The sequence below is a fragment of the Perca fluviatilis genome, chromosome 14 (assembly GCF_010015445.1).
Source record: "Perca fluviatilis chromosome 14, GENO_Pfluv_1.0, whole genome shotgun sequence".
Taxonomy (NCBI): Eukaryota; Metazoa; Chordata; class Actinopteri; order Perciformes; family Percidae; genus Perca; species Perca fluviatilis.
In genome coordinates, this window is record NC_053125.1 from 10698149 (window position 1) to 10715827 (window position 17679).

Genomic DNA, 17679 nt, shown 5'->3' on the forward strand with positions numbered 1-17679 from the left:
CAGCATTTATAAAGTATTTAATCAGGAAAGTAGATGAGGGGTAATGGCTTTTACCCTTAGTATAACTGACTTCTTAATATTCTGTACATTGAGTGTCCTTGCATTGTTTCTGGTCCATTGACAGGTCCAGCCACCATGGCACCATGCAGAGGATTTCTGCTGCTCATGGGATTTTTGGGATCTATGTTTCTCATAATGATGTTCCGATGGGATGGGTTACCAGATATGAGAGGTATGATGTGTGTCTAGTGTGTGTGCATTCCTCACTGTTCCTGCTGTGTATCCTGTCGCCAGTTAATACTTTGTTTGCACTCCTTTTCCCTGCCTGTAAAATGGATTGGGGGAGGTAAATGGATTAGTAGATGGTGAAGCTGCGACCTCACCCAATGATTACTTTGGGATTATCGTGGCTCACGTTTTATGTAACATTTCTTTAGCTGTGTGGGGCTTTAGACAAATGTTTGGCTTTCATCAATGCCTGGATTGCTTTAGCTCTATCATTTCAGACAGTTACAATGCATTCTTATTATTCTCATCACAGCAGAGAGGATCCCTGAGCAGCAGGAACTGAGAAAGAAGCTGCTAAGAGAAACGTGTGATGGTGACAGAGACGCATTTACTGAGGGCAAGCACAGTTTAGATGACTTGAGTATCAAAGCGCTGGAGAACCTAATTGTGGATGACAAACACTGCATCATCTACTGTTACATTCCCAAGGTAATATAGCTAACACACACACACAACGCACTTAAAGAGCCCCTATTATACTCCTTTTCAGCATCATATTTGTACTCTTGGGGTCTACTAGAAACGGTTTAGGCCGGTTACACACTGCCTGCGTGGCGTGAGCGTGGCGTTTCTGTTGCGTGTCAGCTGCGTGGATTTTTCTCTGGTCTTTACACACCAGAAACGTGTCTGACGTGGCGCTGCTGCTGCTAGCCTTGTCTGGACACATGTATGTTTCCCATTGATAAAATGAAATACCATGTTAAACATGAATATATAAATGATTTGATTACAGCAAAGACAACGTCGGCAGTATTGACGGCAAAATAGGCTACATAATATTTCGTTCTGTATTGACAGGTGCAATATTAGAAAATTACATTTATATCTGCATTTATATAAAAACCTAGAGACTTTCAAACATGTCATTTATTAATATGCATTTGTGTCTAAATGACATCTTTTCCTATTCTATTTTGCCTGGAAACGCTTCCAACACGCTTGCGTGTCGTGTGAAAACTAGGCGTCGGTTCTATTTCTAGGAGGCACACGCCTGAGACGTGCGTGTCATGCAGGCAGTGTGCAAGCTCTAACCTGTTAACATGGGAGCCGAATTATAAACGGACACGACACGCAGCGGACACACTCGCGCGATGCATCCAGTGTGTAACCAGCCTTACATGCCTTGATGTTAAAAAAAAAAACATAGGTTTCTCATACTGCCCATTGCTGCAGCTCCTTGCCTTACTGTCTTCTCTGATTGGTCAGCAGGCTCACTTTGTTGTGATTGGTCAACCAAATCCAAACGGGGCTGTGCTTGCTCAGGCAGCACCTTTGGGCAGCACACATGAAAAACTGGGCTGGCATTCTCAATGAGTGACATCACTGATTCGGGAATTTCAAACTAGGCCTGGCAAACTCGATTCCTTTTAAGGATTCGGGTTATTCTGAGTCACTCACTAAACTGATCCGGGTTGTGCGAGTCACTTGAGTCAGTATTGCTAAATCGCCAAGGAAACTCAGTCCTAGCCCATTGTCTCTAACCACTAACGTAGTCCTTTGCATTCACTCGGTGCAGACTCACCCTGACTCGAGGAGAAACTATACTCGCTCGTCTGCTACAGATCCACTCATGACAACGTAGCCGGCTGATTCGACTGACTCGAGGACTCAAGAGCTCATGAGTCCTATGGTCTACCGAGCTTGCAGTGTTTCGGACTGTGTGCTCGACCTAATTGCATTTTAATATACTACCTTTATACACCAAAAACTACAGTAGGCCTAGGCTACGTGCAGGACATTGTAGGTTATTTCAGAAGTGAAAGAATGGCTTTTGATTGTGGATTTGCTTTTCACCCTGACTGACTCGAGGACTCAAGAGCTCATGATTCATGAGTCCCATGGTCTGCGAGCTTGCTATGTTTCCGGCTCTGTGGGAAGTTCCTAATCTCGGAGGGTCTCTGCTCACTCAGGGCTAGATTTATCAAGCCGTTTGCGCCTGTTTCCAGGCGCTAATTGGTCGCAAAGACGGACGTAACCGATGCGGGCTATTTACAAACAGGGCGCACTTGGGTAAAATCGCAGATTGTCTGCCACATGAGCGAGAAGAGACAAGTTGCGCTTTCAATATGCGTTCGTGGGAGTGTCGTGGGGAAAGTGGGAGTTCCACCCGAAAAGGTGGGAGGATAAGCGCAAAGTGCACCTAATTATATATTCCGTGGTATTTACAAAGACTGTCAGTAAGAGCGCGCCTCTATTCTGAGGGGGAAATTCTCCGCCTCTTTAAACCAGCCGCAATTGAGTTTCCTCGTAGACCTTTATGCCGCTGGTGAAATGGCAACAGTAATTTGAGCAAGACGAAGACATAGGCGAGGCTGAAAATATTTTTAACAGAAGAATCACACTTTGTCAGTGAACACAACATCATTTAGCGTTACGGATCAAGCAGCCATGCAATATTAGAGTTACTGGAAGAAATCAAAGATGAAATTGAATCTCCCACTCAGCGTTCACATCCCATTCCAGCAGTTGTTAAACTCCTCGCTACATTACAAATATTGGCATCAGGATCAGTTCAAACAGTCATAGCATCAAGCGGTGGAATATCGCAGTCTGCACTCGGCCGTATCATAGCACAAGTACCGCTTTGCTACAGCGCAATTTACGGTATAGTGGGCGGAGAAAGACACTGATTGCCTGATGGGTGTCAGGGTTGATAAATACTACGCAAACTGTGGAAGCATAGCGTGCGCTATTACCGGACTCGCATAAACAGACGCAGCGCAAACTGCGCTAGTGTTAGTAAATCAGGCCCTCAGTCGCTTGAGTTGACTTGTGGAGTTGTGGTTGCCTACGAAATTGTAAGTTATAAAGCTTTTGGCAGCTAAGATGGCTAGGACTAGTAGTAGCTAATGTTGCAAGAGGTTTGCTTGTGGCGCGGTTGTCATTTTAGATTGAATTGTAGTAGGACACAATTAAGCATACTACAGACTCGCAACTCATGGGTTAATTTAAAGACACGGGTGAAAGATCCGAGTGAGTCACGACTCAAACAGGTTTATTTCAAACAGGAATGTGAGCGAGGCGTTTCAGGCAGTTGAGTAAAAGTGCTGTCTGTAGGAAAGAAAGCTCCATTTGGAGTGAAATGTGCATTTTTGTACTTTATAGATGTATTCATGTATACATATGTATCTATCTATCTGCAATAATAAAAAGACCTTTTCAAAATGTATGCAAGGATATATTTTTACCATTGTACGAATCCCTGGTAAGATCTCATCTTGAATATGCAAGCTCAGTCTGGTGTCCAAATAAATTAAAATATGTAGAAAAAATTGAAAGGGTCCAGAGAAGAGCTACTGAATTAATTCCGGGAATGAAAAATATGTCTTATGAAGATAGATTGAGGAAATTAAAGTTTAATAGCATAAAAAAAGCATATTAGGGGCTCTTTTAAGTACAAAATGTGGACATACGTCTTTTACAAGAACATCACTTATTATTTACACTGCCGCTGCAGACTCTTAGTCTTGTTGTTATCTACAGGTGGCATGTACCAACTGGAAGAGGGTAATGTTTGTCCTGAACCAGACTGAGCCGTATCCTGATCTCATGTCCACATCTGGTGACTTGGTCCACGAATACAGCACGCTCACTCACTTAAACAGCTTCCCAAGACCAGAGATTAAGGTCAGTCACAATGACAGAGGTGTAAAGTTACAAACAGAAAGTGTGGATGTTTGTCCGGGACCCATTCACCCGACTCATCTCCGCCTACCGAGACAAGTTCCAGCGGCACAATGAGTACTACTATCTAAACTTTGCCTGGGACATTCTGCGCCTGTACGCCAACTTGACTAATCCACCACAGACAGTGGACAAGGCATTTGCATCCGGGGTACACCCCTCATTTTACAACTTCATTCAGTACTTGCTGGACCCGCGGACAGAGGACAAGCAGCCCTTTGAACCCCACTGGAGGCAGATGTACCGCCAGTGCCAGCCCTGCCTCATCCAGTAAGGCATTTTTTTCATGGGGCCACTTCAATTAATCGTACTAACTAATTCAGCTCAGCCTTGGTGTTCTCTTCAATTTTGTGACTTTCCTTGTAGCATTTTAAAGGCCGAAACATCCTGACTTTTAGGCTACGTTCACATTACAAGCTTACAAAAAAAAATAAAAATCTAATTTGGGCCTTTTTTTTTAAGATTATGTTTTGGGCATTTTTAGGCCTTTATTTGACAGGACAGCTGAAGACATAAAAGGGGAGAGAGGGTGGCATGACATGCAGCAAAGGGCCGCAGGTCGGAGTTGAACCTGGGCCCCCTGCGTCGAGGAGTAAACCTCTGTATATGGGCGCCCGCTCTACCAACTGAGCTATCCGGGCACAACAGATCAGGATTTTTTGAGTTGTGTGGACATAGAAATCGGATTTTTTCCAATCAGATCTAGGCCGCTTTCATATGGTCCTAAATCCCAAACATATCCGACCCCTGGCTATGCGAACCATTGTCAACAGTCATATTGGAATTCATGCGAGTCTTAAAAGTCTTAAAGTCTATGGTTTTTCCACATTATACTTCACCGCACAGGCGCAGATCAAGTGTGTTCCGCTTAAGTCCCGCCCTACTGTGCTGTGATTGGCTAGTACTTCTTGTCTTGACGCATCCTTGTGATTGGAACCTATGCGGATATTGGTGACAACTTCAGCTGATTGTAGCTATAAATAACTAGCTTGCTATTTCCACCGTGCTTTCATGCTACACTGGTTTTGGCAGAAAACGAGCCGAACACTGGCTTATTGGCCAGTAGCAGTGCCGGCCTCTTCAGATATGATATACTGTATGTATCACTTCTAAGATGAATGTGACCAGTCTAAGCAGAAAGAGCATTAAGCCCTGTAATGTGAACCAAGCCTTAGTCCCTAGAATGGGTCAAGGTCCACAAACCATATACTTCCCATAATGCAACTACACCCCAAAACTGTAAAACTGTTTCACAGGCTGAGTAGATCTTGACTACCCCTTTAACATCCACAAATGACCAATGAATTTAATGTTTCCACAAAACAATGCTTATTTCAGCTGTAGTTTGACACTGGGTTGTTTTACCTCTCAGGTATGATTTCCTTGGCCATCAGGAGACTCTTCAACAGGACGCTCAACAGCTGCTGAGGATGTTAAAGCTGGAGAACGACATCAAGTTCCCTCCTTCCTATGAAAACATGACTTCCCCTTCTTCTGTGTCGGAGTGGTTCAGCACAGTGCCTCTAGAGGACAGGAGGAAGCTGTACCAGCTCTATGAGAAGGACTTCAGGCTTTTTGGCTACAGAAGGCCTGGAGAATTGCTTGATGGTTGAAATGAAGTTATGATTTGGATTTCACTCTTTCCTGTAGGCATAGAAAACCACTATTTACTTGCGAGAAAAGAGCAATCACTAAGACAAGGAAATTACAAATATTCAACTAACTTGCTTTCTGAAATACAGGAATTATAAGCCCTGCTCTTATATATTATAAAGTCTCTGTTCATGCATGAGTCTACTACTTTTTTTTTTTTTAAATAAAATAAAAAAAAAGACACCAATCCAAGTTTCACTCCAAAACATCAATCACAGGCCACTGGTCGTTCATGCCTGACAAACAATCAAACCTTAAGTGTAAGTGCTGATTTATTTATTTTTAAGATTATTTTTTGGGCATGTTAGGCCTTTAACTGGCAGGACAGCTGGAGACACAAAAGGGGAGAGAGAGGGGGGAATGACATGCAGCAAAGGGCCAGGAGTCGGAATCAAAGCCACGGCGGTAAGGACTGAGCCTCTGTACGCTCAACCAGGTGAGCTACCCAGGCGCCCCGTGCTGCTTTAAGTCTATTTTGATGCTCATGCTTTTGTACTTCTATTTCAGTTTTAAATGCTACATGCAGTACACATTCTTGTGGTATGAGCACTTTAACATTTCTGTGAGATACCTGAAGAGCCTGCTCCTCCAGCCTCCACCCGCTCTGCTTTTTATTGCACATTTACCCTGGAGGGTCTTTGCATTTGTCTTTGTGGTTAATGATGATGGGACTTTACATAATCCTGTATTTACAGCAGTAGAATGCAGTACATTGTATTGGGGAATTGTTTTAAGGTATCCCTGGAGTCCATGTTGATGCTCCTCTGCCTGCACAGTAACTTTTGACTTTTTAGGGGAAGACAGAAATATGATAATCTTAAAAATATGACGCATTGTACAGATGCTGCTTTCGGTTATGTACTTTAAGTACATTTCAGTGATACTGTAACACTTTTCATTGAAATATATTGCACAACACCATCTACATTTAATACGATTTGAAGGCTCTGAACACCCACACAGGTGTTTCCAGTTAATGTGGCTGATCAGACCTCTTCCCAGGACTGTGTGGGTGTGAATAGACTGATTGACATCTTCCTGAGTCACCTGATAGCTCTGCTGCACCTGTTAGGGTGGGACAAATGAGACCTTTATCATTCTTATTGGTAGATGAAGACTTGTAACCTGATAATTTCCCATCCAAGTTCTGGCCCGCCTTCAACCTGAGCAGTCTAACCAGCCCCACGCATTACTGAGTGTTCAGAGGTTTTAATGATAACACTCAGGCTTGTAGAACATTTATTGCATGTACAAGACTAATGACATTCAAATCAGTAAGGGGTTGTGAGGGCTTTGGCCCGTCTTCATGGGCGGCTATAAGTTCTGCAAACCACCATTTGTCCCTGTGTGTTGTGTTTGAAGCCCCAAAGCTTGAAATATTTTTCAGCACAAACAGATGGAAAGCCCCAAAGCATCATAAGACTTAATTCACCCATCACTAAGAAATAATTAGACAAAATACAAAGTCTATACCTTAAAAACTCAACTCATGGCCAATGACACTGTCTGTGTTTCTGGCTGCATGGCCCTCTTCTCTTCACTCCTCGCGTAGCGTCCAACTGACTTATATAGGGTGTTCAATTTACACATCTATGGCTGCTTCAGCCAGTACCATTATATTTAAGGTTGAACTACAGTCGGCCTAACCTTGATACAAAGAATTCCACTGAAATTCCTAGACTCACATAAGCTCACATCCCTAAATGTCTGTCTTCACTGTAAGTAATCCTCAACAATTACTTTAGAAATACGTCAAACAACGAAAAGAAACATTCCTTCAAAAAAGAAAACCCTCTACTTGGTTTGGCCCAGTGATGTAAAGAGTAGCATCACCAATTGCACCTGAATCGGGAAAATCTGAAGGGATCTTCTCCCTGACAGTTGTCCTGCTTTGTGGATGTGAACAAAGAACAAACATTTGTGAGTATGAACAAAGGTAGACAGGATTAAACACTGTTCAAACCTGCAACGTAACGAAAAAAAAGTGAAAGTGCCTCGTGGTTAGGCCTATGTGCTTACTATAATTGACTCATGATTCTTTGTCAACTTTGACATAACTAGTAGCCTACAGTGCCTGTTGGGCCGATTGCTTGGCCTGTGGTAATACTGCTTGTAGAATTCTCCTAAACCAAATTGTACCCTTCTGTAATGACTTACAGAAGGACCCCAAAACCACTTAATATGCAACTCCACTGACTTTCAGCGTAGGGGGTGGTGGCTTGACGGGTATTTTGCCGACACTAATTTGCAGTAGGCCTCTCTAGACTACACTTAATTAACCGGACCCGGGGTGAGTCTGATGAAGTGCTGTCTTCGGCCGGTCTTGCACAGCGCTGTGGAGGATCGACGCTCCAATGAGGTTATGTTCTGCCTGTGTTTAGAAGTGGTGAATGTAGGCTACAGCTCACAGCAGCTTAATACGATAGTGTCTGGTTTGATAGCCTATTTTGTGTTGGCAAATGGCTTTTTATGGAGTTTCCTCTTAGCGAAATAATATACACTGATAAGCCAGTGTTTTTTTTTTTTCTTCTTTTTTCCGTCTAACACAATTCAACACATTTGCGACCTTCCTGTCAGCTAGCCACTCGTGCTCCAGGAACGTGAAGAAAAGTTTGCTTGTTATATCCAGCAACCATGTTACGTTAGAAGCAGCTAAATGTGAACCGCAGTCCCAGCCTGTAACGCAAGCTCTTATTGATCCTAAATTTGGTGTGGCAGGCGGTTTCATCTACATTTTTGAGTAGAATCTGCAACATTCTGTCAGGTAAATGTAGTAGTAGTAGTAGTATGTGTTTCTATGAAGTAAATCGGTAGTGACAATTAAGTTCCATATTAAGTGCTTTGATGGTGGCCGGGTTGGTTCAGTGGTAGAGCAGGCGCACATGTGCTGAGAGGCTTATGCCTCGATGCAGAGGTCCAGGGTTCGAATCCGACTTGTGACTATTTCCTGCATGTCTTCATCCTCTCTCTCCCCTTTCCCACCTAGCTGTCCTGTCAAATTTAAGGTTAAAGCCCCCCAAAAAGTGTGTGTGTATTTACACACTATTGGTAAATGAGGGCTAATGGCATGACTCTAAATCATCTACTTGTCACACCTACTTAAAGTTCTGTACATTTCATGTCCTTTCATTGTTTCTGGTCCATTGACCGCTCCAGTCGCCATGGCACCATGGATCAGAGAATTTGTGCTGCTCCTTGGCTTTTTGGGATTCGCGTTTGTCGTCATGATGTTGGTCTTCCAATGGGACGCATTACCAGAAGTGAGAGGTAGGTGTGTGTGTGTGTGTGTGTATGTGTCACTGTTTCTGCTGTTTATCCTGTCCTCAGTTAATACTTTAGTTTGCACTTGTTTTCCCTGCATGTAAAATGAATTGGTAAGTAAATGGACTATAGATGGTGAAGCTGCGACCTCACCAATGATTACGTTGGGCTTTGAGAGAGACCAATGTTTGGCGTTTGGCTTCCACCAATGCCTGGATACTTTAGCTCTAATCATTTCAGACCGTTGCAACGCATTCTTATTCTCATCACAGCAGAAAGCATGGACGTGCACAGACCTTGTGGGTGGCAGGGGCTTAAGGGAAAAAAAGGCCTAATGGTTAATAAATATTTTTTTTTGAAATTTAAACCATGTTACTACCTCACCAATATATTTCTCTTAGGCAATTGTTAGATTTAATAACAATCAGGTCACACTGAGACTTTTTAGTATTCACCCAGTTAATTGCAAAGGAAGCTCTGCCACAATGTGCATGTTTTCTATGCTACTAGTTTCAAGTATATATTTAGAATAATATAGTTTTATTTTGCAAATGGCACTAAATCATTTTAATTCTTTTGGTTTTACAACACCAACAAATGACTCTTCTCAACACATCTTTACACTAAACTGGAAAAGGCTGTTACTGCAATTTTGTCAATATATAGGAAAAATCACTGCACCAATAATATATGATATAATACATTAGATGAGGAGCCTACGATACAACTTCCCAAATACACATTTAGTACAGTACATTAGCAGAGAGATTCAGCTTTTGATGCTGAACAATCTATAGCCATAACATGTCATATTACCATAACATCTATTTTTTTTTTTTTTATATTTTCATATTTTGAATGGATCAAATTACTACATAAAGTGCTGTCCATAGTGACGATCCCCTCAGCTTTACTTTTTAGCGTAGAATAACAACTCTGAACGATTCTAATGCTACTGTCTGCTGGATGTGTCACTGATTGCTAGCACGTTAGAAACAACAACTTTACGAGCCAATTATGTGTCAGTTAGGATTGCACGATATTGACAAAATGTGATTATTGATTATGAATATTGCGATATCAATATTTCAATATTTTTAAACGTATGTAAAATTACAAAAGTTATGGGAAAAGGCATCAAAATGGATTCATAACGATATTGAGTCGATATATCATGCACCCCTAGTGTCAATCTTGTGTTTACAGCTTGTTGCCCTGCTACTAAGTGGCCAAAGAAATCAATGAATGCAGATCTTAAGTATGGAAACTTAAGATTAATAATAAAGTGCAGGTGAATGAGCTCCTTTCTTTGTTTATGTTGTCACAATGCTGACCGATGTTCTGTCTGTTAACGTCCACAGTGTCTTTCTATACCACAGTGAAATTGTCAGCATTCATTTCACCCTGAGAGTGCAAAAGCAAATTTTGGCCTGTGTGTCAATCAGTCCAAGCCTATTACCCTCATGTAACATTTCAAGTGTTGAAAGACAACCAACCTGTGTGTCTTCTATGACAGGAAAACATCTCTCCAGTCAGCCCCAAATAATAACCACTGGTGAGTCAACGGTTTGTTCTGTCTTATGATCAAATGTTTTAATTAAATTCCAGTCTCTCTGGGTCAACTTCAAGGTAGTTTCTTGTTGAGCCTATTGTCTTGTCTCTAGGGCTGGACATATAGATATATCTATCGTGGTATGAGACTAGATATCGTATTAGATTTTGGATATTGTGATATGACTTAAGTGTCTTTTCCTGGTTTTTTTTTTTTTAAAGGCTGCATTACAGTAATGTACTCTTCTGAACTTACCAGACTGTTCTAGCTGTTCTATTATTTGCATTTTCCCCACTTTGACATTATGTCCACACTACTGATGATTATTTATCTAAAATCTAAGTTTGAACATATTTTGTTAAAGCACCAATTGTCAACCCTACAATATCACCGCGATATCGAGGTATTTGGTCAAGAATATCGTGATATCTGATTTTTCTCCAGATCGCCCAGCCCTACTTGTCTTTCTAATCTAATGACACACAGCCAGTATGGAGAGAGGTGCACACTGGAATATATAGGCTATATCATTAATAATAAAATAAAAACATTCATCCAGCAAAAAGGGCACTTTCTCTAGAGGGAGAGAAAGGGCAGGTGCTCATCCCCTTTTGATGTCTGTGTGCATGTGCCTGGCAGAGAGGATCCCTGAGCAGCAGGAACTGAGAAAGAAGCTGCTAAGAGAAACGTGTGATGGTGACCGAGATGCCTTTACTGAGGGCAAGCACAGTTTAGATGACTTGAGTGTAGAGGAGCTGGATAACTTTATTGTGGATGACAAACAATGCATCGTCTACTGTTTCATTCCCAAGGTAATAGAGCTAACGCACACACACAACGCACTTAAAGTACACAATGTAGACATGCATCTTTCACAACTGTTGGAGAATGTCACTTATGTACACTGCCACTGTAGACTTAGTCTTGTTATCTCCAGGTGGCATGTACCAACTGGAAGACGGTAATGTTTGTCCTGAACCAGAGCAAGCCATATCCTGACCCCAAGTCCATAAATGTTGACTTGGTCCACGACATCGACAAGCTCGTTTACCTGAACGCTTTCCCAAGAGAAGAGATTGAGGTCAGTCACAATGACATCAGAGGTGTTCTTAAAGTTACAAACCGAAAGTAGATGTTAACATTTTTGTTTGACTACAGGCAAAGCTGAAAAACTACACCAAGTTCATGTTTGTCCGGGACCCATTCACCCGACTCATCTCCGCCTACCGAGACAAGTTCCTGCAGTGGCACGATGAGTACTACTATCTAAACTTTTCCCGGGAAATTCTGCGCCTGTACGGCAACCTGACTAATCCACCACGGACGGTGAAAGAGGCGTCTGTAACGGAGTTACACCCCTCATTTTACAACTTCATTCAGTACTTGCTGGACCCGCGGACAGAGGAGAAGCAGCCCTTTGACCTTCACTGGAAGCAGATGTACCGCCAGTGCCACCCCTGCCTCATTCAGTAAAGCCATTTATTTATTTATTTATTTTTTTTTTTTTGTCTGACATTTTAATGTCAGACCTTACAGAATTTGTTCCCTGAATTGATTTGACTTGGAAACTAATTTAGCTTAGCCTTGGTGTTCTTTTCATCTTGTAGCATTTTAAATGTGTACTTGGTGACCAAATGGTCATCATTGCTGCAGCTGAGTTTTTGTCCCCAGGTTAAGCTCCAAAAACCCTGGACTTCCCATAATGCAATGTTTCACAGGCAGGCTGGTACTTCTCATGAGTAAAGTGATCTTGCCGTGTAAAATTGTTGGAATGCTTCTCAACGTCCACACGTTACCATGACTTGAATGTTACTACAAAATAATTTCAGCTGTAGTTTGACACTGGGTTGTTTTACCTCTCAGGTATGATTTCCTTGGCCATCAGGAGACTCTTCAACAGGACGCTCAACAGCTGCTGAGGATGTTAAAGCTGGAGAACGACATCAAGTTCCCTCCTTCCTATGAAAACATGACTTCCCCTTCTTCTGTGTCGGAGTGGTTCAGCACAGTGCCTCTAGAGGACAGGAGGAAGCTGTACCAGCTCTATGAGAAGGACTTCAGGCTTTTTGGCTACAGAAGGCCTGGAGAATTGCTTGATGGTTGAGATGAAGTTATGATTTGGATTTCACTCTTTGCTGTGGGCACAGAAAACCACTACTTATTCTGAGCAAAGAAGATCACTAAGACGAGGGAAATAGTCAACCAACTTGTTTTCTCAAATATATAAATTCTAAGCCCTGTCTACATCTCTAGCTTTCTACCTCTCAAAATGTTGAGTCTTATTAATGTGTAGCGAGATATTTTTGTTTTCTTAACTCATTAACCCCCACTGTTGGTGAACTTCACTTGTTGGCTACTCAAATAAATGAGAAACTGACAACCTTTTGAATTCTTGCTGGATAATTTTCCTCACTGCCAACTGTCAAACTTTCAATTTGTGTTAGCAAATGTTTATCGGCAGGAGGTATAGCTTTTATTTGCAGGAAAAATGAATGTAGAGAATTGTACACAAGATGTTTATTTTCAGATTATACTTCATGTCCTTACAGAATTTTTTTTTTTTTTTTCAAATTAGTGCATGGGCTAACGAAATTATTCCCATCCCACTGGACCAATTCTCAAAAGTCAAAATTTAGAGTTTTAAGGACAAGAGGATGCCTATCAACTGTTATGATTGCTACTTTACTTGGTTTTCCTCGAGTGATAGGAGCATATACATCCACTTGCTAATACATCAGTGAGAGGGCAAATGAGTACTTCACTGTCAGGAAATATTGGGTGTAAAGTGCACTGCTTTCTCATTCAATAAACATCCAAATTGCACTCCAAAAGAAGACTCACAGGCCACTGGTCAATGCCTGACAATCAAACCTCAACAAGTGTAAGTGCTGTTGCGTTATATACTATAAAGGCAGTGACTCTCCGGGAGTTACTAACTATTTTCTCATTGTATTTTTCATTCGTCAAATCAATGTATACAGTAATTAAGATTGGATTTTTGATTTTTTTTTTTTGATTTGTGTAATGTTGGATAGAAATAAGAACTTTTGTCTTGGGCTGCCATAATTGGTGGGCTCTAAGCGACCGCGTCTGGCTGGCTGGTGCTGCTTTCCTCATCTGTCGTCACACCTGCATTTAAGGATTACACACGGCTGCTGCAAGTCCCACTGCTGTGTCATCACTTTTCTCCTGTAAATGCACATTTATCAGAGGAGCAGAGTCATGGGGAGCAAAAAAACTTTCCAAACTTAAAAGCTGTGTCTGCCTAACCCTGTGGTTTCACCTGAGAAAATTCAGATGAATGTAACATCAAGTGACTTACAGAGGCTGTAGCAACGGTTTTCAGTTACAGCCTCATTAAAAGAAGTATTAAGGACAAAGGATGGGTCAACTATGTCACTATGTTGGTTCCCGGCTGATAAAAACATTTTTATACTTGCGTATTTACGCAGAGGAGTGCTGAAGGGATGTAGAGATCAGGGATGATCTGCAAGGAGCAGGATGACCAGAGCATCACTACAGAAGACGGGAGGGGAAAAAAAGGGATTTAAATTCAACAGTTCAGTTCATATATCACAAAACTACTGGAGCATCTACACAGAGCGGTCTGTTAACACTTACCAGGTCAATTTTCTTTTTTTAATTTAGACCAACTGCAAACAACGAAGGTATTTCTGTTAATGCTTTCATTGGTTTCAACTCAACGAATCAAACTATCAAAACCTACATGGACCCAACAACATTTCAGCCTGTTCCATTTTCTTTTTAGGACAGGATGATATAATTGACCCCTGGGAATCACCGAAACGGCATGTGACGTATGACGTGACAGCCAGCAGCTTGTTAGCTTAGCATAAAAGATGCTACGAACATGTTAATTGACGAAAGAGCCAGGCTAGCTGTTTCTAGTCTTTAAGCTAAGCACAGCGAAGCAGCTGTTGGCTGTAGCTTCATGCAGGTTGGTATTAATCTTGTCATTGAATTCTTAGCAATAAAGTGCAGCCCATTTCCCAAAATATCAAGATTTTTTTACTGCTAATTAAACTATTCCTGTGGCAGCTGTCAAAGATGAAAATTAAGTGCATGTGGGTAAAATTGATTCTTAAGGTATAATCATTGTATTTCACATCTTTACAAAAGTGTACAGGCACTCTCAGCCACAGACACGTTCACACACCGTTGCAAGTTGCAGATTTTACTTACAGGTTTGATCCATTTCTGGGAAGCATGAGAAGCAGTCGCCTCTATTTGTTTCTTGTATCTTTCTCACATGCCGATTTTCACCAGACAGTATGGAAACAGTGATGCCAGGTTAACGGCAACTTTTTTTAGGCTTTATTATAAAAACATGACAAAAAACAATACATTGTTTCAGTTCCACACTCACAACGAGGTGATGGTGGCTTTGTGTCTGGCAAGGTCCAGTCCGTTAGGCTGAAATGCATTTCACATCCTTTTGGAAATCATTTGCCCTGTGTCTCATTAACTGTGAAGGTGAAAAGTGACACATCTGGGCAGCTGTCAGTTACTTACATCGGCTGTGCATCTTGAGCTTTCCACACTGAAACAAATCTGATAGGTGACCCTGAACCCTATCGTCCTCCTTAAGCGTCCAGCGTAAGCAGGACACGGTCACTAAAGACCATCTGAGGGGCTCTTTATGGTTCTTTAGTCTCAGACTGGGAGCAGAAAGATGTTTCTGTTTGAAGCTCCGAACCGGTGCAGTCTGACTGGTTAGTCTATGGCTCAGCAGTCCTTTGGTGCCTTTGGACCTGTGAAGGTCTGGGATTTGAGTGGTGTGTCAGAGAGAGGAATAGAAATAGAGAAAGCGAGAGGTGCTGAGAGAGTCAAAGCTTTTGCAGTGCCATCAAGAGAAGAGAATGAGAGCACAAACAACAACGGAAGTTAAGGAGAAAGACAATATGGCTTTTCACTGTCTCCACATGACATTTCGGTGCATGGAGCTCATATTTACATTTTATATTACATCTGACACATTTATTTAGCTGTGGCTCTCGTCTTGAATGACTCACAACACCGTAACATGTTTTCTCTTTCACACGCTTAGACATAAACTTATATATTTCTCATATATCTCTGTAGTCTCTCTTCATGCCACAGCTCCCATTCAAAGGCATTTGGCAGTAGCCATTTTGCATTCCCCTTGGTATTATCCAGTTTGTTGCAGGATGCAAAATGGTGCAATCAACATTTATATCACCTTTTCATATTGAACTTTCTTCACATTTAGCCAGCGGCGCTGGTGATTTAAACATGGGAAAGCTGGCCAACTCCTCCTCCAGTCCTTTTATTCCATCCCCTAACCCGTCCCCCAGCCCCTCATCCACCTCGTCCCCCTCCCCCGACTCCCTCTCAACCCCCTCCGGCCTCACCCTCTCCCTCTCCCCCGTCCTTCCATCCAGCAAGTCTGCAGCTAATATTTCGGAGGTGAACTTAAGCCCGCTGTTACTTGTGTTGCAGTTGGCATACAGGGCATTCCCATGGCCATTGCTGGGGTTGCTGTGGATCAGGGTGCCGCTGTAGCTGTTGCCATGGTGACCACCATTCCCCTGGTTGCTGAGGAGCGTTGTAGTCGTGTTTGTGTTCGACGTCCCGTTCCGTTTTTCTGTCAATCTAAATCCCTCGGACAGCAGACTGGCACTGCTGGGGGACTGTGGCGTGGCTGAGGATCCCAGCAAGTCCCGCCCCTTCTCTGACGACAGCGAATTATCTGGCAGGTGGTGACCCTGGAGGGCAATGCTGCGCCGGTGGCTCACGAAGTAGAGGAGAAATAAACCAAACAGTAAACCCAAGATGAAGAAAAGGATGTAGATGGCCAGTACGTGACGGCCTCCTGCTGTCGCCATGGTTCCTCCAGCACTGGGGGCTTCTAGTGTCAGATGATAGGCTGCTCTGCGGCAGGGGGTGGGGTCTCTGCTACCTTGTCCCGCCTCCTGGAGAAGAGCAACATGACAGAGAACAAGAAGTTGTTTGATCTGGTAGAGTTCCGTTTTTAAATCAAATATGTATCTGACAGTTTATAATAATATTTATTCTATTAATAAAATAAAACAGGGGTGGGGGACTTGTAGGAGTTTCTAAGTGTCTAATTGTGGAAAAAAGTGAAGCAGGTCAATACATTTATGCTAAGCTAAGTTTTGCCTCTGTTTTTGCTGTGTACCTGGCACGTGCAGATGTATTTCCCCAGGCTGTCCTCTGTGACAGTCACCTCCAGGTCTGAGTGGTGCTGCCTGGTGTGTCTGTGGGGAGGATGCTCCCAGCTACAGGGCCTGGGAGACAGCTGGACACATGGCAACAGGAGGCGCAGACCCAGAGACACTCGCAGCTCCCTTATGGACGGGCTGCAACGCCCTGCAGGAGACAACAAGCAGGGAGACAGAGCACAGTTGAATACAAAAAAAAAAAAAAAAAAAAAATATATATATAAAAAAAAATATATAAAAAAAAAAAAAAAAAAATATATATATATATATATATATATATATATATATATATATATATATATATATATATATATAAAACACAGGTTTGAAATCAATGTTGAACTTTACATTTGCATGATAAAAATGAGATACACTTACCCTCTATAGTACACTTTTTCAAGGCGTTGTCTACCATATCACCTGGACCAGGCCTGGACACACAAAAATGAGTCACATTTTTACATCAGCGTTTTAGCAGTAAAACTACTTTCCTTTTACTTTTCTAAATATAGCTTCAAATTGATTAGTCAATCAATAGATAGTTATCAGTTCCAATTTTGATAAGTGATTAATACAGAAACTGCAAAGATTTACTTCTTTTTATTTTTCTCTCTTTTTTGCTGTTGGCTCGCTAAATAATTTTAAGACCTTAATGTAGATAATCTTAGTCATTTGTAAAGGGCTGAAACAAATACAGGATAATTAATGAACAAACTATAAAGAAAACCTGTTACTTTCATTTTCGAAAATGCTCTCTGTCTTTGCTTTTCATGTTTGGAAGGTTTCCAGTTCTCTGTGATATTCCTGTAGTACTCACTCTGCAGTTGTGGGCCTGCAGGCCTCCTCCTCTGTGCTCCACACACAGCCCAGTCCTCGGGCTCTGGCACACACCTCACAGCTGGGATACAGAGCGCAGCCTTCAGCCTGGACACGAGCCAGAGACAGAGGGCTGCCCACCAGAGCCCAGCCCTGGAAACAAAGGGAACCATTCCAGAGACATTGAGCAATATAACAGAT

General features: G+C 42.1%; 3 protein-coding genes across 5 annotated transcripts in view; 2 read left to right on the top strand and 1 right to left on the bottom strand.

Moving 5' to 3' along the window:
• Positions 1 to 135: 135 nt before the first annotated feature.
• On the top strand, positions 136 to 7177 carry LOC120573689 (carbohydrate sulfotransferase 12-like). 2 transcript variants are annotated; one of them, XM_039823581.1, is made up of 6 exons: positions 136 to 232; positions 542 to 717; positions 3772 to 3919; positions 3957 to 4242; positions 5345 to 5618; positions 7100 to 7177. In XM_039823581.1, exons 1-5 carry the CDS (start codon positions 136 to 138, stop codon positions 5583 to 5585), a joined length of 948 nt encoding a protein of 315 aa, XP_039679515.1. In that variant the 3' UTR covers positions 5586 to 5618; positions 7100 to 7177. The 2 variants fall into 2 exon arrangements, 1 of the variants encoding a protein (XP_039679515.1); XR_005641749.1 differs by lacking the exons at positions 136 to 232; positions 542 to 717; positions 3957 to 4242; positions 5345 to 5618; positions 7100 to 7177 and adding an exon at positions 3037 to 3086 and having other exon boundaries at positions 3772 to 3880.
• On the top strand, positions 5971 to 12545 carry LOC120573687 (carbohydrate sulfotransferase 12-like). Of its 2 annotated transcripts, none has more exons than XM_039823579.1 (7): positions 5971 to 6061; positions 8782 to 8892; positions 10403 to 10441; positions 11078 to 11250; positions 11376 to 11519; positions 11597 to 11907; positions 12302 to 12545. In XM_039823579.1, exons 1-7 carry the CDS (start codon positions 5986 to 5988, stop codon positions 12540 to 12542), a joined length of 1095 nt encoding a protein of 364 aa, XP_039679513.1. In that variant the 5' UTR covers positions 5971 to 5985; the 3' UTR covers positions 12543 to 12545. The 2 variants fall into 2 exon arrangements, with proteins under 2 accessions (XP_039679513.1, XP_039679514.1); XM_039823580.1 differs by lacking the exon at positions 5971 to 6061 and adding an exon at positions 7417 to 7545.
• A 431-nt stretch (positions 12546 to 12976) lies between these two features.
• Positions 12977 to 17679, bottom strand: part of sema4f (sema domain, immunoglobulin domain (Ig), transmembrane domain (TM) and short cytoplasmic domain, (semaphorin) 4F) — a 65065-nt gene continuing 60362 nt past the window's right edge. Inside the window, exons 13-16 of the mRNA XM_039821833.1 lie at positions 17480 to 17631; positions 17041 to 17093; positions 16620 to 16810; positions 12977 to 16392 (exon numbers count right to left, since the gene is read on the bottom strand). Of these exons, the coding sequence (XP_039677767.1) occupies positions 15664 to 16392; positions 16620 to 16810; positions 17041 to 17093; positions 17480 to 17631 (1125 nt within the window). The 3' untranslated portion in view covers positions 12977 to 15663. The remainder of the gene's footprint in view (positions 16393 to 16619; positions 16811 to 17040; positions 17094 to 17479; positions 17632 to 17679) is intronic.